This window comes from Carcharodon carcharias, chromosome 31 (assembly GCF_017639515.1).
Source record: "Carcharodon carcharias isolate sCarCar2 chromosome 31, sCarCar2.pri, whole genome shotgun sequence".
NCBI lineage: Eukaryota > Metazoa > Chordata > Chondrichthyes > Lamniformes > Lamnidae > Carcharodon > Carcharodon carcharias.
In genome coordinates this window covers 16,200,781-16,221,074 of record NC_054497.1, presented here as the reverse complement: position 1 = coordinate 16,221,074, position 20,294 = coordinate 16,200,781, and the positions used below count along the sequence as shown (strand labels likewise).

Here is a 20,294-nt window from a genome sequence, read left to right as displayed (position 1 = left end):
TTTAGACCTAATATAGAAAATTTGCTGTAAAATGTAGGAACCTATTTTATACATTTAAGGAAACGATTATTTTTTCACAATTTTCCTGTGAATGGGATTTTAGTAACTTTGTACTGAGTGTCGACTGATCCAAACCAGAAATATGCAATACATTGGACACAAAGTTACTGTGGATTTTCAAGAAACCAAGAATTCCTTATGAAACATATTTGCTTTGTGTAGCGAGTTAGATGGCAGCCATATGTCCTCCCTGGAGCCTGCCCATACCTCAAACAGCTGTGTTTGTTTTTAATTTTTAAAACTTAAACATGTAGCCCTAGATCACATTAAGTGCAGAAAAACGCATTGCTGCAAGTTTTTTTTTCTATTGCAGTAGCTTAGTTTCCAGTTTAAAAAGTAAAGTTCATTATGTTTTAAAAATGTTACTACATACTAGGCAAATCCTGTGAATCAGGCTTTCCATTCATTCTGTTTGCATTCCTGTAGACAAAGTAGTTATTAATGATAGTGGTTGTCTACTGTAGTTGCCTCTAACCCCACCCCTCACCATATGGTATAACATTTCTTTCCACAGATGCTGCATGACTTGCTGAGTATTTCCATATTTTCTGTTTTTATATCTATATTGGGTTGTTATTTTTCATCTTTTCAATGATCCAAATGAAGGCGTTGGAAAATTATCTGAAAATTCTTGGCTGACAGATTTTGAGAGGTGTAAGTACCTTAGGCGACGGATCTCAATATGATGAAAGTATGGGCCTTTATCTGAGAAGGACCTGGGGTTTACTGGAGAGATGTCCATCACCCATGCCATTAGAGTATTGCAATAGTTAGGGTGTGTAGCCAGGAAATTTAAAGTAAAAAAAAACTTGCATTTATATTGTGCCTTTTACGACTGAGTTTTACAGCTAATGAAATAGTTTTAAAGTGTAGTCACTGTTGTAATGTAGGAAACAGGGCAGCCAATTTGCTCACAGCAAGCTCCCACAAACAGCAATGTGATGATGACCAGTTAACCTGTTTTGTAAAATTAATTGAAGGATAAGTATTGGCCAGGACACTGGGGATAACTCTCCTGCGCTTCTTCAGAATTGTGCCACGAAATCTTTTACGTCCATCTGAAAGGCCAGGCATGATCGCGGTCTAATATCTCATCAGAATGTTGGTGCCTCTGACAGTGCAATAATTCCTCAGTACTGTGCTGGAGTGTCAGCCTTGATTTTTGTACTGAAATCCTGGAGAGGGACATGAGCCCACAACCATTTGACTCAGATGAGTGCGCTACCCACTGAGCCATGGCTGACACTAACAAGAGATGTATTATCCTTTCTTTGTATAAAGCCTTGGTCAGATCACATCCGCAACACTGTGTCCAGTTTTAGTCTCTTACATAGTGAATGGTATAGAAATTCTAGGAGAGGTTCAGAAGAGGGCCACTAAATGATATCCAGTTTGAAGGCCTTCGGTTTTCAGAATAGGCTGAGAGAACTTAGAATTCTTTTTTACTTACAAATGCATGGACTTTGAGAAGATTTGATTGAGGTTGTATTCCCTGGAATTTAGAAAATTGAGGGATGATTTGATTGAAGTGTTCAAGGTATGAAGGGAAACAGTTTCTCCTGATCTAGGACTTGGGAGCATAATCAAAAAATTAGAGAGTTGGACCTTTTTTAGGAGTGAAATTAGGAAGCACATGATCGCACACAGGATGGGAGAAGTTTGGAATCTCATTTGCAAATGGCAATTGATGCTAATCAGTTGTTAATTTTAAATCTGAGATTAATAGATTTTTGTTAGCCTGAAGGTATTTAGGGATATGAGAGGTAATCTTATTGAAGCATATAGATTCTGAAGGGGCTTGACAGGGTAGATGCTGAGAGAATATTTCTTCCCCACCCATCCCAGGGGAATCTAGAACTAGGGGGCACAGTTTAAAAATAAGGGGTCTCCAATTTAAGACATAGATGAGGAGGAATTATTTCCCAAGGGCACCGTCAATCTTCGGAATTCTCTATCTCGGTCTAATATCTCATCAGAATGTTGGTGCTTCTGACAGTGCAATAATTCCTCAGTACTGTGCTGGAGTGTCAGCCTTGATTTTTGTACTGAAATTCTGGAGAGGGCCATGAACCCACAACCATTTGACTCAGAGATGAGTGCACTACCCACTGAGCCATGGCTGACATTGTAACAAGAGATGTATTGAAATATTCAAAGCTGAGTTGGGTAGATTTTTGATCTACAAGAGAGTCATGGGCTATGGGGGGCAGGCAGGAAAGTGGAGTTCTTTTTGATTCCTTCATGGGACTGTGCGTTGTTAACTAGGCCAGCATTTTTATTGCCCATTCCTAATTGTCAGGAGCATGATAGATACTCTCCACTTGCCTGGATGAGTGCAACTCCAACAACACTCAAGAAGCTTGAAACCAGGACATGGACTGCAGCAGGTCAAGAAGGCAGCTCACCACCACCTCAGTCCATGTGGTGTAGGGACACCCACAGTGCTGTTAGGGAGTTCCAGGATTTTGACCGAGCGACAGTGAAGGAATGGCAATATGGTTCCAAGACAGGAAGGTGTATGGCTTGGAGGGGAACTTGCAGGTGGTGGTGTTCCAATTCTGCCCTTGTCTTTCTAGGTGGTAAAGGTCGTGGGTTTGGAAGATGCCATTGAGGGAGCCTTGGTGAGTTGCTGCAGTGCATCCTGTAGATGGTACACACTGCTGCCAGTGTGTGTCGGTGGTGGAAGGCATGGATGTTGGAGGTGGTGGATGGGGTGCCAATCGAGTGGGTTGCTTTGTCCTGGTTTCAAGCTTCTTGAGTGTTGTTGGAGTTGCACTCATCCAGGCAAGTGGAGAGTATCTATCACGCTCCTGACTTGTGCCTTGTAGATGATGGACAGGCTTTGGGGAGTCAGGAGGTGAATTAGTCTCTGCTGAATTCCTAGCCTGCAACCGGCTCTTGTTGCCACAGTATTTATATGGCTAGTCCAGTTCAGTTTCTGGTCAATGGTGACCCCCAGGATGTTGATAGTGGGGGGTTCAGTGATGGTAATGCCATTGAAAGTCATGGGGAGATGGTTGGATTCTCTCTTGTTGGAGATGGTCATTGCTTGGCACTTGTGTGGCACAAATGTTACTTGTCACTTATCACCCCATCCTGAATGTTGTCCAGGTCTTGCTGCATATGGGCACGGACTGCTTCATATGGGGAGTCTTGAATAGTGCTGAATACTGTGTGATCATCAGCGAACACCCTTACTTCTGACCTTATGAAGGAGGGAACGTCATTGATGAAGCAGCTGAAAATGCTTGGGCTGGGGCACTATCCTGAGGAACTCCCGGAGTAATATCCTGGAACTGAGATGATTGATCTACAACAACCGCAACCATCTTCCTTTGTGCTAGGTATGACTCCAACCAGTAGAGAGTTTTCCCCCTGATTCCCATTGACTTTTGCTAGAGCTTCTAGATGTCACACTTGATTTAATGCTGCCTTAATGTCAAGGGCAGTCACTCTCACCTCACTCCTGGAGTTCAGCTCTTTTGTCCATGTTTGAACCAAGGCTGCAATGAGGTCAGTCGCTGACTGGCCCTGGCAGAACCCAAACTAGGCATAAGTAAGTAAGTTATTGCTGAGAGAGTGCTGCTTGGTAGCACTGTCGATGGACCCCTTCCATTGATTTACTGATGATCGAGGGTAGCCTGATGGAGCATTAATTGGCCGGGTTGGATTTGACTTGCTTTTCGTGGATAGGACATACCTGGGACAGTTTTCCACATTGCCGGGTGGATGCCAGTGTTTTAGTTGGACTGGAACAGCTTGCTTAAGGGCAAAGCTAGTTCTGGAGCACAAGTTTTTCAGCACTAATGCTGGAATATTGTCAGAGCCCATAGCTTTTGCAGTATCCAGTGCCTTCAGCTGTTTCTTGCTATCACATTGAGCGAATCAAAGTGGCTGAACAAGAACACCTGTGATACTGGGGACCTCCAGAGGAGGCCAAGATGGATCATCCACCTGCATTTCTGGCTGAAGATTGTTGCAAACACTTCAGCCTTATCTTTTGCACTGATGTGCTGGGCTCCCCTATCATTGAGGATGGGGATATTTGTGGAGCCGCCGCCTCCAGTGAGTTGCTTATTTGTCCATCATTCGCGATTGGATGTGGCAGGACTGCAGAGCTTAGATCTGATCCATTGGTTGTGGGATCACTTAGCCCTGTCTATCACTTGTTGCTTTCGTTGTTTGGTATGCAAGTAGTCCTGTGTTGTAACTTCACCAGGTTGGTGCCTTATTTTTAGGTATGCCTGGTGCTGCCCCTGGCATGTCCTCCTGCACTCTTCATTGAACCAGGGTTGATCCGCCGGTTTGATGATAGCGATAGAGCGGGAGATATGCTGGGCTATGAGGTCACAGATATGGATGAACACAATTCTGCTGCTGCTGATGGCCCACAGTGCCTCATGGTTACCTAGTCTTGAGTTGCTAGATCTGTTCGAAATCTATCCCATTTAGCACGGTGGTAGTGCCACGTAGCATGATGGAGAGATCCTCAATGTGAAATTGGGACTTTGTCTCCACAGGACTGTGTGGTGATCACTCCCATAAATACTATCATGGACAGATGCATTTGCGACAGATCAATAGGTGAGGACAAGGGTCAGCAAGTTTTATTCCTCTTGTTGGCTCCCTTACCATCTGCCGCAGACCCAATTTAGCAGCTGTGTCTTTTAGGATTTGGCCAGCTCGATCAGTAGTGGTGCTACCTACCCAGAATGCATTTTGTGCCCTTGCCACCCTCAGTGCTTCCTAAAAGTGGTGTTCAATATGGAGGAGTACTGACTCATCAGCTGAGAGGGGGGCGGGGAGGCGGTGTGATAGGTGGTAATCAAGAGATTTCCTTGCCTGTGTTTGACCTGATGCCAGTGAGACTTCATGGGGTCCAGAGCCGATGTTGAGGACTCCTTGGGCAACTCCTAGGGCAACTCCCAATTGTATACCACTCTGCCACCACCTCTGATGTGACTGTCCTGTCAGTGGGACTGGACGTGCCCAGGGATGGTCTTGGTTGTTTCAGGGAAATTATCTGTAAGGTATGATTCTGTGAGGATGACTGTCAGGCTGTTGCTTGGCTCATCTGTAGGACAGCTCTCCAAATTTTGGCACAAGTTCCCAGATGTTAGTAAGAAGGACTTTTTAGGGTCGACATGGCTGAGTTTGCCATTGTCATTTCCTGTACCCAGGTTGATGCTGGGTGGACTATCCGGTTTCATTCCTTTTTATTGACTTTTTAGTGGTTTGATACAACTGAGTGGCTTGCTAGGCCATTTCAGAGGGCAGTTAAGAGTCAACCACATTGCTGTAGGTCTGGAGTCACCTAGGCCAGACCAGGTAAGGACAGCAGATTCCTTTCCCTAAAGGACCTTAGTGAACCAGATGGGTTTTTACAACAATTGACAATAGTTTCATGATCTCTATTACTGAGTCTAGCTTTTTAATTCCAGATTTATTAACTGAATTTAAATTCCACCAGTTGTCATGGTGGGATTCGAAACTGTATCCCAGAGCATTTGCCTGAGCCTCTGCATTACTAGTCTGATGACAAGACGACAATTAGATCAGCCATGATCTTATTGAATGGTGGAGCAGGCTTGAGGGTCAATTTCTCCTATTTCTTATGTTCTTATGATATGGAGCAAGGCAGGTATACAGAGTTAGGTTGCAGATCAGCAGTGCTCTCACTGAACAGGCTTGAGGGGCAAAATGACCTCCTTATGTTCCATTGTTCCTAAGTCTTCAAAATAATGGAAGGATTAGATTCATCAATCAAAGTGGATGGGTTTTTCAAGCTAGATAAGCTGAAGAGCACAAGGAGACACAAGTATGTTACTATATTAAATAGAAGAGGTGCTTTATTTCACAGAGAATCTTCAGCCTCTGGAATATGTTGTTGGCATGTTATGCGAAATGGATGTTTTAAAAAAAATATTTTTGGGAATATTGTGTTATTCTATGAAAAATGCTGTGCGCGTGTATAATTGAATTAAGATGGGCCGAGATTAATAGGAAACAGGCTGTCGGGGGTGGGGGGGGAGGAGCGATTGAAACATGAAAGGATAGAGGTGCTAGGTTTGAGGTACAAGTGAATAGAGTAGATCTAACATTTATATTTTTAGATAGGTGGAGAATTTGCTTGAATATCAAAGGGAAGTCCGAGGTGGCAAGAAACATGTTTGCATCTTGCAGGAGTTCCATAGATAAATAGAAGTGGGGATATTATATTTCATTGACTCAAAAACAAGATGGAAACATGAAAGATCTTATATTTGGAAGGATTTGAGTTTCAAAGAGGTGTGAGAACAATGGAACCTGAGATGAAAGGGAAAAATGGGATTTTAGAGTTACAGTGGGGAGCTGCTTGCGCTGGAGTTGTGGGCTGGGAGAGGATGCAGTTTGAATCAACCATCCAGTCAAGCCAGAAAAATCTTGGGCTGCAAAAAGCAGTTTTATTCTGAAATTTGGATTTTCACAGCAGAGTGGAAGAGAGTTACAGGTCATATGGCATGCCTTTATTGAAACTGCAGCAGTTTGCCTTGGGTAATATTATTGGACTTTTATAGTTAAACACCTATAAAAGAGTGTTGCCTGGAAGGTGTTTACTTGTGGGTCTGACCAAAAAGAGTGTCTTTTTGGGGAATGTTTTGTAAGACTAAGTTTAACTATGTAACTGTAATCTTGTATTTAAGTTTTCTTTTATTCTTATTAATAAGTTTTAAAATCCCAAAAGTGTAACTGGACTGCTTGCTGCTGAGATTAGTGCAACTTCTTGTTTTCAGAATGCAAAAAAGGGGTATGTTCGTAAGCCAAGTTTTCCTCTGGGATTTGGTTTGCATTGCAGTTAACGTCAGCTGTGGTCATAACAACATGTTGTGTGTGTGTTCCCTGCAAACATTCAGAGTGAGCCAGACCAACTTCTGAGTGGCTAGCATATCCACATATAGAAGTATATGGGAAATTGAAGCTTTAGTCACCCATTCACTGTGGCCCTCTGGAGCTTATTAGATTGATTTCAGAGGTTGCAAAGGAATTTGAGAAAAGCAGCACCTACCCATGGTTCTTTGTTTCTGAGTTAGATGGGCAATTTTTTTTCTGTCTACTATCCAGTGACCTCGAACAGAAAGTACTTCTGTCAAGTAAGGTATTGGATGCTTGACTATGCTGTTGTCATTGTCCATTAACTTGCCACATTTTATTGTTCAGCTTTGTACATGATTAATGGCTGCTTGGACATATAGGGCTCCTTCAGCCTATAAAACTGTACCACAGCACAAATCCTTGCAATAAATTAAATGTATAGGCTATATGCTAATATACGGATTTGGGAGCAGAGCATACAAGTGAGATTTGGGGTACTCCTTGTGTGAAGGATGGACACCAAACGTGAACTGGTTCTGCCAAACAACAACTTGTGCCTCTCTAATATAACATCTTAAGGTGCTTCACAAAGCAAAATTTGACATTGAGCCACAATAGACCAGATTACCAAAAACTTGGTCAAAGAGGTAGGTTTTAAAGAGCTTCTTAAAGAGGAGAGAAGGGCAGTGAGAGAGACATTAGGTGTAGGGAGGTATTTTGGAGCTTAAGCCTTAACAACTGAAGGCACAGCCACCAACGGTGTAAAGATTAAAATCGAAGAATGCTCAAGAAGCCAGAATTAGAGGAGTGCAGATATCTTGGAGGGTTGTGCAGTTGGAAGTGATTACAGAGCTAGGGAGGAGCGAGGCTATGGAACATTTGAAAGTGAGGATGAAGATTTTAAAATCAAGCCATGGCTTAACCGCGATTCAGTGTCGTCAAGCGAGCACACGGATGATGAATGAATGGGAGTTGGTGAGAGTTGGTGGGACATGGGTGGCAGAGTTTTGGGTGACCTCCAGTTTGCAGAGAGTAAAATGTGGGCTGCCAGCCAGGAGTGCATTGGGATAGTCAAGTCTAGGGGTAACAAGGCATGGATGAGGGCCTCAGCAGAAGACGATGCAAAGCAGGGCTGGAGTCAGATGACGGAAACAGCTTGTTTTGTGTTCTAACATGTTAAAAAAAAGGACAGTGTACAAGACATTTGAGATCCTTTGTAAAGGCTGTCTGTATAGATGGATTTTAACTTGTTAGTCAACTGAAAAAAGTGTTAAATTTGTTTAGAAATTGTATGGCCTTCATTTGTTTGGATTAACACAGTTTCTCATGGAAAGCTTATATGGTCTTCAAGCCAGGATGCCACTGGCAATGTTCCATTACCCCTGTGTTATGAAATCCTTGTGGGGTCATGGGATAAATGTTTTCTCTTGCTAACCCTAGTGCTGTCTTATTTATAAGATTATATCTGTTTGCAGATTTGGTAGCATTTAAGAAAAAAAAAGGACTTTGTCTCAACCTCGTGGTCCGTCTTGTGAGTTGGACTATGTTAGCCTCTAACAGCTAAATTCAGCCACTGTGCACAAATATTCTTTTGTGAAATAAAGAACCTCCAGAAGGTTGTTTGCTACAGAGGTATGAAATGTTCATTAGTATTTAAAGAGTGAATTATGGTTTTGAGAGCTTCTGAGTCACTTCATTTAATTGATTCCAGATGTTCCCAGAATAGAGTTAAAGCACAAAGATTGTCAGTGTTTAAGCTTAGCTCTGAGGCCTTTTCACTTCCTGTGCTGAGTTAGATCAAATGTCCCCAATTATACCCGTGCCTTAGGCTAAAGCAACAAGCAGCAATATCCAGATCACAAGGATTTCTATATTGTGCTATCTCATCTCAAATTAAAGTAATATTGCTCATGAGAGGCAAGCAGAGAAACTGCATTTGCATTTTACCTGCTAAAATGTGGACTAGTCATACTATTATGTTCTCAATATTTAATAGCTGGCCAATAATCATTTCCTAGTCCACTTTAAAACTTTATATTTGGGATTTCTGAGATTATCAGGATATAACTTTTTGTTGGGAGAGATACAGTTTATTTATCTGATCTATCAGAATATAGGTGGGGGTTGAGTTTCATTTCTAGTTTTCTTTCTCCTTTCCCAGCAAGGCCTTCTGGTTATCTGCCAGCATTTCACTAAATCTCTTGTGTTGTACTTGAATGTAGTGTTCTTGTTTTATATTCACGTTGTTTTCTTTCTTGCCTTCATTTTTCCTTGCTGCTCTCATTTCTCATCTCTTCCCCTCTCCCTGTTCCTTTAATGATCAAGATTTACTGGACACTATAAATTAGCATTGTAGGCTATTAGGAAAAACTAAAGCAATACGTTGAATTGCGTTATTTAAAAAATAACTTTTGGCACTCAAAGTTTTCTCCTTAAAGAGAAAACATTCAGATGTTATGAAATGAGCAGCTGTGTTGGTGAGTATGGTGTACATTGTTCATTTATTACACATTGGACTTTGGGAAAAAAAAGTCTATTTTGGGTGTCTGAGATATGTCCAGCTGTACAGACTCTCACTACAAAGCTGGATGGTTATCATTTCTGAGAATAGGCCTATCCAAAGAACAGTTTCTTGCAGCACCATGGATACCTTGGTTAGTTGAGAGTTACGAGAGGTGTTTGCTACTTTCTACCAGTACTTTTTTCTTGTTATAGATCAGAGGAGATGTCAACTTAGTGACTTCAATGAAAGAGAGAGAGATTGGTATGGCAATGGAAAGCATAGATTTTCAAACGGGGTGTACCTGGACCTTCGAAGATCTGTAAGGGGATGAGTAGATTTTAGTTGACCAGGCCAGGTGTTTTTTTGTAGCTCTTGATTTAATTATTAATCAAGCATTTCTGTAATTGTAATACTATTGTTTCTTGGTCACAAATGATGAAATTACAGAAAAGGGCAGGAAAAAGACCAGCTCATCATACCTACCCCATCCTGACCATCCATAAACCATCAATCACGCTTCCTGCCCCCAAAGTCGTGCGATTTTTTTTTGAGAGAGCCCAAAATAGGACAAAATGCTGTCAATTTAGGTTCTCTCTGATGCCCCCTAAAAGCAGTCAAGCAAGTATTAGAAGGGCACAATATTACTGGCCCCAAATTAGGACAGTAGTGTGGCTAATCTACAGCATTATCATCTAAGATTTGGGATGAATTTTATGATTAGTGACCAGTGGTCATTACAAACTTAGTACACCATTAAAAACCCGGTTACCCCCCCATTCAACAAGGTGCACTTTTTCAAGGATTTTTACAGAGAGAATAGGAGCATAAGAGTAGAGGTTTTTGCCAGTTTAGTGATTTCTAAATTGATTGCAGTCAGGGAAACTGCAACAGTGCACCCTCTGGAGAAGGGTACAATCACTGACAATGATGTGTATTTCTGTGTTAACTGTCTATTTGCAGACTCCAGAGGTTGCTGTCAGTTTCAGAGGAGCAATGATGGAGATGCTGAACAGCAAAATCCTGGCCTAAATTGGAGACTTTAATTGGTGACTGATTTGGAATAAAGAAACTGTTGTGCATAATAAATTTCTTCGTATACTTGTTTTTGAACTGCAACCATATATGTCATTAATTACCTGTAATCAGCTGTTACCACTAATGCTTGATGCAATTCAGTCACTTAATTTAAATCATTGATAATTTGAGTATTTTAGCATTAAATTCCTGCTTTGCTATCTTACTTGCATTACTTCATTCAAATTATTGGCTAATATTTTTAGTACAAAACAAGTCTTATAATTATTTGTTTGTAACCTTTTGGGCTGTGTAAAGGATCTTTAATTGGTGTTATTGACAAAAAAGGGAAGTACCTGTAATGTGGATTTTCTTTACCTTTTATGGCAGCTTATTTTTGGGTAGCATATTCCATGTAGGGGAAATGCATTAGATGGATGAGCCTAAGTGTTAGTCTTTTGCAAAAAAATGGAGAGTTGAGCATATTTTATTAAACACCGCCTGTAAGTCTTTATGCTGTCTTCAAAGACTCTCTCAATCCATCTTTGTCATTGAATTCTTGAATTTTCGATTTCGGATGTTTGGTTTCTCATCTTCAGATATCATTGTGACCTGTTCTTGGTCATTGCCTGGTAATTTAGTCAATTGAGGCTATTTAAGATTTATTTGCTTTAGAGTATCTTGCCTAGAATAAATGATAAACGCTGAAATGATTTCTGACCACAAAGCAACATGCATTAAGTTTAGAACCATTGAGCCTCAGCTGGACATTTGATGAAGGATCTTTGGGCAAAATATTAATCTATCCTTTTGTTTGCAGATGTTCATTAAGTTTCTGTAGATTTTCAGTATTTTTTTTTGTTTTAAAAATTGTCTTGTGTGAGCATAGGCTTGCCTGTAAGTGGAGGTTTTGATACAGATAGCTGAACCAGAGAAAACATTTTAATTGGAATGGTCTGATTTGGAGTTACTCTAGGAAGAACTTTTTCCTTGTGTTTCTGTCAAGTAACTAGGTGTAGATTTGTGTGTTTTTTTTTGATGGCTGATTCAGCATTGACCTGAGCTAATGAAAAGAAATTTGCAAATGTCTATCTTTTATGGCAGCTTATTTTTGGGTAGCATATTCCATGTAGGGGAAGTGCATTAGATGGATGAACCTAAGTGTTAGTCTTTTGCAAAAAATGGACAGTTAACCATATTTTATTAAACACCGCCTGTAAGTCTTTATGCTGTCTTCAAAGACTCTCAATCCATCTTTGAAATTGAATTCTTGAATTTTCAGTTAGTTCTCACTATTTTATGTGCAGCATTGCAAGGCAGCAAGTAAGTTTTTATGAATCACATACATTTATGAAACTGGACAGAATTGTAAAAAACCCAATTAGAGATATAATCTTTTCAACTCTACTTCCTGCTCCTCCTCTGTCTGTGTTGCAGTTCACAGGCATTAGCAGTCTTGTAGAAATATTCAGTTTTCATGCTTGGGCATGGACAATTGTGTATTGATAGGCTATCAATCATACACGGCCTTAGAGCTTGAGGCAAATCTGCTTTCACCTGACATTCCCATCTGTGTACTTTCTAAGGGAGTTCACTGAAATATGAATGGGAGCCTACACACTTGCTCAATAGTGATTAGGAATTGGAATTGTGACCTATTTTGTTTCCCTAACCCCAGAAAAAGAAACCAATGCATAATTGCTTCCTTGTCCAAGCTGAGATGTAGACCAGGATCAACCTAAGCATTTTCATTTATATGGCTTTAGCACTTGAATAACTTGGAGTGATCAAATGAATTGATCTCCAACTTTGAGTCTGAAATTAGCATCAGTTTATGTCTTGATGTAGATAAAGAATAGATATTAACAATTTTTGCAGATAAAGGATAAATATTAACAATTAGAAGAGAATCTATTTAGCCTTTGTGTGGTTTTATTGTCATACCTTCCTGAAAGGAAGAAAAACTTTGTGCATTGCTGCAATTTTTCCATAAACTAATTGTTTTTCTATTTAATCATTAAGAAAAGCCAAGTGGACATTTTCTTTTATTCTTTTTGTCATTTTCTGTGCAAAGCCTTCCATAAGAGGAAAGGCCAGGCAGCTGCAGCATAACGGAAGGTAGGTGAGGCAGATGGGAACGAGAGAAAGGATGTGGTGAGTGGGGAAGGGATGGGAAGACAGGGAATGGGTTTAGGATGTAAGGAAAAGAGGTATCGCTTGACAATTGAGCAGAGAAGAAGAACTAGAAGCCATCAAAAAGGATGGTCACCAAGAATTTAAATAGGGAGTTCTAAATAAATTCTTTACCCAGAGGGAGGTCAGAATGTGGAACTTGCTACCACAGGGAGTAGTTGAGGTGAAAAGTATAGATGCTAAAAGGGAAACTAGGTAAGCATATGAGGGAGAAGGGAATGAAGGCTGATGCTGATAGTTAGATGAGGAAGAAAAGGAGGAGATTATGGAAGGCAGAATGTAGGAGACCAGCCAGGAGTGGGTTGGAATAGTCCAGTTGAGAGGTAACAAAGATATGAATGAAGATTTCAGCAGCAGCTGAGCTGAGACAGAGGTAAAGTTGGGTGATGACCTCAAGGTTGCAAACAGTCTGGTTTAGTCTCAGACTGTTGCCTGGGAAAAGAATGGAGTTGGTAGCTTGGGAAAGGAGTTTGGAGCATGAACCAATAACGATGGCTTCAGTAGCCCCAATATTTAAAGGAAGGAAATTTCTGCTCAACTGTTACTGTTGTGGGGTAAAGAGCCTGATAATTTAGCAACAGTGGAGTAGTTGAGAGAAATGGTGGGGTACAGCTAGCTGTTATCAGTGTATGTGAAAGCTAATGCTGTACTTTTGGATGATGAGGCTGAGGGGCAGCATGTGGATGAGAAATGGAAGGGGTCAAGAATAGACCTTATGGGATACCAGAGGTAATGGTGTGGGAGCAGGAAGTGAAGCCATTGGAAGTGATACTCTGGATATGATAAAAATCTTATTTGTCCCTTGAGACGAAGATGGGGTGTTTGGTAGTGTTCCAGTAGGTATGTAGGTGACTACTAAAACACATCTGCACCCGGAAGCCTCTGCTGCAGATGGGACAGGAAACTGCAAACAATTGGGTTTTGGACAAGTTGCTGGCTTGGGATTTCCTGTACTTGCATTTTCTCTCTGTCCCTGATACGTGCTTGCTTTTGAAGGAAACTGCATTGTTTTTTATTTGGTTTTGCCAGGTGCGATGATCCTGGGTGAGCTTCTCCCAGGACACTCAGTCGATATTGGAATTCCTAAGTGAAACCTTCAGAATGTCTTTGTTGCGCTTTCTTGGACCACCATGAGAATGCATCCTAGACTCGCTCTCCCAAGAAGGTTCTCTTTGATAAGTGAGTGTTGGGCATTCTGGCTAAATAGCCAGCCCAATTCAGTTGTGGCTGCCTCAACATGGTTTGGATGCTTGGCGTGCCAACTAAGGTGAGCACCTCAGCCTGGTATTTTGTCCTGCTACTTGATCTTCAGAAGCTTCTGAAGGCTGCTCAAGTGAAAGTAGTGAGCTTCTTGACATGACACTGCTACACAGTCCAAGTCTCTCATCCTAGATGGACTGGGCAGGACTATTGCTCTGCAGACTCTCAGTTTGGTAGGCAGGCTCACTCTTCATTCCCAGACTGATGTTTGAATTCTGCTGAAGGCTATGCTTGCTTTAGCAATTCTTGCATGTAACTTGTCACCAATATGGACAGCTGGAGAGGTGTGCTGTTGAGATAAGTGAACTTTTCCATTGCTGACGGGGTATGGGCTGAAACTTTGCGCTCAAGAGAGCTTGTCTGGAGCAGGCTGGTATGTTACTTCAGTTTTCTTCATACTGGTCATGAGGCCGAAGTTGTCACATACATTGGAGAACAGTCCACACTACGATGAATGTTCAGCTCTCAACCAGCAGCTAGTGCATAGTCATTGACAAACAGGAAATTGCAAAGTATGATCTTGGATACCTTGGTCTTTGCCTGGAGTCATCCATTGGAAGGCAATGAAGAAATTCAGCTGCCCTGAGAAATTCCTCACAATGGTTTGACGGTTCCATGGCAGCATGCTCAAGCATGTCCTGCATGATGGTGAATCTTCTGACCTATTCCCAGTCTTAAATGGAGTTAAGCAGGGCTGTGTCTAGCACCGACCTGTTTTTCTCTACCATGCTTTCTGATTTTTTTCCCCATGATGGTGATCCTGGCATCGAAATAGATGGAAAGCTGCTCAATCTGGGACAATATGATTAGATAGATAAGAATGGAACTAGGTTACAACAGTTACACCCAACTAGATACAGTGAGGAGATGACCATGGTCCATTGGGGAGAGAGTAATCCAGAGGCCCAGGCTAATGCTCTGGGAGTGTGAGTTCGAATCCCATCATGGCAGCTGGTGGAATTTAAATTCAATTTAAAAATAATCTGGAATTGAAAGCTATCGTCAGTAATTGTGACCATGAAACTCTCGTCAATTGTTGTAAAAAATCTATCTGGGTCACTAATGTCTTTTTGGGAAGGAAATCTGCCATCTTACCTGGTCTGGCTCACATATGAATGCAATAGTCAAACAAGCAACTCAGTTCAAAGGCAATTAAGGATGGGCAACAAATGCTGGCATTGCCAGTGATGCCAACCTCCCATCAAAGAATTAATTTTAAAAAAGTTAGAGGAGGCTGGTGTGGTCAGCTGTGTTAAAGGCTACAGACAGGACGAGGAGGAGAAGTTTACATTTGTCATGGTCACATAGGGTGTCGTTTGTGACTTGCTAAGAGCTGTTTCGGTATTGTGACAGAGGCGGAAACCAGACTGGAGAGATTCAACTGTGGAATTTCTGGAAAGATGAGCATGGATTTGGGGAGGTGGCAACATGTTCAAGGACTTGAGGAAAGGTTTTGTCTGAAACAAAAACAGAAACACAAATACCTGGAAAAACTCAGCAGGTCTGACAGCATCAGGGGAGAAGAGCTCAGTTGACGTTTCGAGTCCTCATGACCCTTCAACAGAACTAAGTAAAAATAGGAAAGGGGTGAAATATAAGCTGGTTTAAGGGGGAAGGTGGTTTTGTTGGGACAAGCAGCCAGTGGTAGGTGGAGATAACCAAAAGCTGTCACAGACAAAAGAACAAAGAGGTGTTGAAGGTGGTGATATTATCTAAACGAATGTGCTAATTAAGAGTACAAGACAGGATAGATAAGGTACAGATAGCTCTAGTTGGGGTGGGGGAATACTGAAAGGTAGAGATAAACAATGGGTGGAAATACATTTAAAAATAATGGAAATAGGTGGGAAAAGAAAAATCTATGTAAATTATTGGAAAAAACAAAAAGGAGGGGGAAGAAACGGTAAGTGGGTGGGGATGGAGGAAAGAGTTCAAGATTTAAAATTGTTGAACTCAATATTCAGTCCGGAAAGCTGTAAAGTGCTTAGTCGGAAGATGAGGTGCTGTTCCTCCAGTTTGTGTTGAGTTTCACTGGAACAATGCAGCAAGCTAAGGACAGACATGTGGGCAAGAGAGCAGGGTGGAGTGTTGAAATGGCAAGCGACAGGGAGGTGTAGGTCATGCTTGCGGACAGACCAAAAGTGTTCTGCAATTTTCGATTTTGAACTCTCTCCTCCATCCCCACCCCTTCCCATTCCTTCTCCCTCTTTGTTTTATCCAATAATTTATATAGATTTTTCTTTTCCCACCTATTTCCATTATTTTTAAATGTATTTCCACCCATTGTTTATTTCTAACTTTCAGTATTCCCCCACCCCCACTAGAGCTATCTGTACCTTTTCTGTCCTGTCTTCTACTCTTAATTAGCACATTCCTTTAGATAATATCACCACCTTCAACACCTCTTTGTTCTTTTGTCTGTGACATCTTTTGGTTATCTCCTCCTATCACTGCTTGCTTGTCCCAGCAAAACCAACCCTCCCCCCCCTTAAACCAGCTTATATTTCACCCCTTTCCTATTTTTACTTAGTTCTGTTAAGGGTCATGAGGACTCAATGTCAACTGTGCTCTTCTCCGCCGATGCTGCCAGGCCTGCTGAGTTTTTCCAGGTATTTCTGTTTCTGTTTTTGTTTTGGGTTTCCAGCATCTGCAGTTTTTTGTTTTTACCTCTGGTTTTGTCTGAAACTTGGATTGTTTTGGAAGGGAGCATTTGAGCTATATAGCACCATGGTGGCAGTTGGATTTCTCACGAAGGAATATAATTGTGTATTTGCATATATTAAATTACATTGGTGTAAGTGTGACTTTATGTTCAGCTTCAAATGTGTTGATGTAATGATGTGGGATACCTGGTGACAGAGAAGGGGAAGTCACCAACCAGATGTACTGCGCCATGCCTAAAACTTAAAGCACTTTATTCCTGCTGAATGGTGATGAACTTGCTCGGTGAATAGGTGCAATTAGTAATGTGAAAGTAGAAATGGAGCTAAATGGTTAACCCTCGAGCTGTTCCCTGCTCCTCCTGAGTTGGCTATGTGTAGATTTTGGTGTTTGCTGCTTCAGGCCAGTGTCCTGTCACTTATATGTTTTCCTCTAATATCTCAAGCTGCAAATGCAATTTGGGTGCTGTTAGTCTCTTCACATCTTGAACCCATTAGCCCCAATTAGGGAGAAATCGTTCTTTGACACAACAACCAGATGCATTTCTTAAGCAATATGTGCGTCTGGATGCATTTATTCTAGCTTGTTTTGTTAAAGGAGACTTTAAACTGAACTGCTGATAAGTGAAGCTTCTGTGAATAAATCAATAAGTGAATGATGCACTTTGTTTGTAGGCAAAATGGTGAGTTATTAAAATGATAAAGCTTTAGTTTAGAAGCATTGTTCATTAATTCAGAATTGTATCTCTTGTTTTAAAATACTTCCAAACCTAGCTGGCCACTAGCTCTTATTTTTATCAAACGCATCCCTCTCTCAAAAGTAGTTTTTAACTTCAGAGCAACATGGAAACTAAGTTCTTGCTAAGTCAGACATTTTATACCCACTGCAGGCCACCCTTAATGAAACATGCCTCTCAGGAATGAAACAATTTGCATTTTCAATCAGATTTATGTTATAATGAAATACTGTAGTCCAGCAGAGAATAGAGTGGTAAACTTATGAATCTAGGCGCTAAGTATGAATTATAGGTATGAAGCGGAACTGCCCTGTTTATACTGCTGGTTCATAGGCATTGCAGCCTTATTCATGTGTACCTTAGATGTATCCTACTTTAGATGCATCCTACAACAGATAATGCAAATTTATAAAACACTCAGTCTTGTTCACCAATAAACAAAATATAAGGTGTAACTGTTTTGAACTCACAGAACCAGAAAACTTATTTGGTCAAGGGTTATGAACTTTAGGGGTTGTACAAAATATATGTCAGCGATCCTTGATGAGTGAACTTGCCTGTGGTACTTGGAAAGTTAATATTCTGGTACATTTCTCATTTGCATCACTGAAAACATGTTTTGATAAAATTTCAGAAGGGTTAGCAGGAAACAGTTACTGAGGCATCAAGAAACATGATCGACATATACGAGCATACATACAAACATATGAATTGGGTGGAGAAGTAGGCCATTCAGCCCCTTGAGCCTGCTCCGCCATTTGATAAGATCATGGCTGATCAGTTTGTGGCCTCAATTCTACTTTTCTGTCTACCCCCCATACATTTAGATTTTTGATTAACAAGGAAGTCAGTCTAACTCAGCCTTAAAAGTATTCAATGACCCTGCTTCCATTGCTCTGAGGAAGGGAATTCCACAGACTTGCGATCCTCAGAGCAAACATTCCTCATCTCTGCCTTAAATGGGAGACCCCATATTTTTAAACTGTGTCCCCTAGTTCTAGTCTCTCCCATAAGGGGAAACATCCTCTTAGCATCCATCCTGTCAAGGCTCCTCAGGGTCTTATATGTTTCAGTAAGATAATTCTCCTAAAATCTAATGTATACAGGCCCAACCTGTCCAATCTTTCCTCATAAGAAAACTCCTTCATCCCAGGAATAATTCTAGTGAATCTTCTCTGAACTTCTTGAAATTCAGTTATAACCTTCCTCAAGCAAGGAGACCAAAATGGTACTCAGTACTCTAACCCTGTACAACTGTAGCAAAACTTCTCTACTTTTATAATCGATTCCCCTTCCAATAAATGACAATATTCCATTTGCCTCCCTAATCACTTGCTGTACCTGCATGCTAACTTTTTGTGATTCCTGTATGTACATTATATCATTAAAGTTAAACAATCTTCCAATTGCCCCAGCACCCTGCGCCAGTTAGAGGTAAAAATGCAATCCTGCTCATGATCACTATCCAGTGACCTGAAGTATGTGGTTGAGGACTGGAATTCAATATAATGCCCATCTTAACCCAGTAGCTTTCCAACATTTAGTATGAGGTCACTCAATAATGGCCACTTGAGCAAGATATTGGAGGTACTTAGTACTGTTGGAATTTTGCACCAGCAAGTTTTGATAGCTTCAGAAGAAAAGGGGAAAATTGGGAGGAAGGGGGAGAGTTTTTTTTTAGTAAACTGTAAAATGTTGGATTAATTAAACTGATTCATGCAATGTATCTCATCCTATCTTGTTTTGCTGATGTTAACTCAGGTTATTTGAAGAACAAAGGGAAAATTCAGAATGTTGATCACTTTATTGGATTGTTTTTTAAAATTTGGCATTGATAAGTGCCCCTGTTCAAGATCTCTCTCTTGATGTGTGTTTCCTGACTGATTTTCAAAGTGAAGGGGTGCTGGTGGAGGAGAGTGTGCAGAAGTGTTTCATTTTACTCCCCTGTATAGTGTAGTAAGGTTTGTTTGGTCATTGCACAGTATGTCCAAGTAATAGCAATAGAAATATAATTTGCTAGAGTCACCATGCCTCAACTGCTGTTTGAACTTGAGTGTGGCTATTGCCCTTTTGTAATAAAGTGTTGTTATTGGTCTGATTGAAATCGTTGGTGTATGGCCTTTTGTGAAGGAGTAGATTGCTTTTTTGGTCAGGCCTTTTGTTTATATTCCAGCGGAGGTGTTTGAGTGTATTAGACTGTTACTAAATCCTGTCTCATCCAATTCTCTTTGTTTTTTGGCCTTTGATGACATGATCTGAGCCGAGTAGGCACTAATTATATTTAACTTTTATTTTAATTGGATTACTTTGCAGCTTTTGTCTCTATTGACTTCTTCACCCAATAATCCAAATATCCAGATTTGTAGTTTGTACAGAGCTGGTAAGACTTATGGTTTTGGTGGCTGATCAGAATTTTTGAAAGAAGCTATGTCTAAAATGCTCCAATCTCCACAATCACTGGCCAGAAATGTTGAACAGTTTGTACCAGTCCTTGAATGTCTTGTTGCCCCCCCAAATTTGTGCCCATCTTTCCTAGACTCCGTGTTTGAATCACTCCAAAGGGGTTTCTCTCCTTACCCAATGCTAAACAGCTCTTATCAATGTCTCAAATGACATCCTGTATGATTGCTACAAAGGTAAACTAGCCTCCTCATCCTCTCAGCCTGTCTACAATGTTTGATGAAGTTGACTGCACCATCCTCCTCCAGTGCTTTTCCACTGTCATCCAGCTGGGTGAGACTGCTCTCATTTGGTTCAATTCTTATCAATCTAATCATAGCCAGAAAATTGCCATCAGTGGTTTCTCTTCCCATTCCTGCACAGTTATCTCTGGTATCCCCAAGGATCTATCCTTTGAGCCCTCCAATTTCCCGTCTATGTGCAAAATCCTCAGCAACCTCATCCAAAAACATGTCACTTTCCACATGTAGTGGTGGTAGACTCCTCTTTTGAGTATGCCCAAGCTGTGAGTGATTTCAAAGGTCACACTTTTTACAGCTAAACCGAGGCTAAGGA

The 20,294-nt window shown here is 41.0% G+C and overlaps 1 protein-coding gene across 7 annotated transcripts in view; it reads left to right on the top strand.

The window, feature by feature from the left end:
- Positions 1 to 20,294, top strand: part of LOC121271737 (RNA binding protein fox-1 homolog 1-like) — a 312,146-nt gene that overhangs the window by 58,712 nt on the left and 233,140 nt on the right. Inside the window, exon 1 of one of the 7 annotated variants that reach the window (XM_041177946.1) lies at positions 13,845 to 13,889. The exons of the other annotated variants lie outside the window; for them this stretch is intronic. Within the exon in view, the coding sequence (XP_041033880.1) occupies positions 13,860 to 13,889 (30 nt within the window). The 5' untranslated portion in view covers positions 13,845 to 13,859. Of the gene's footprint in view, positions 1 to 13,844; positions 13,890 to 20,294 lie in introns of those variants that run through there. 7 annotated transcript variants of the gene reach the window in all.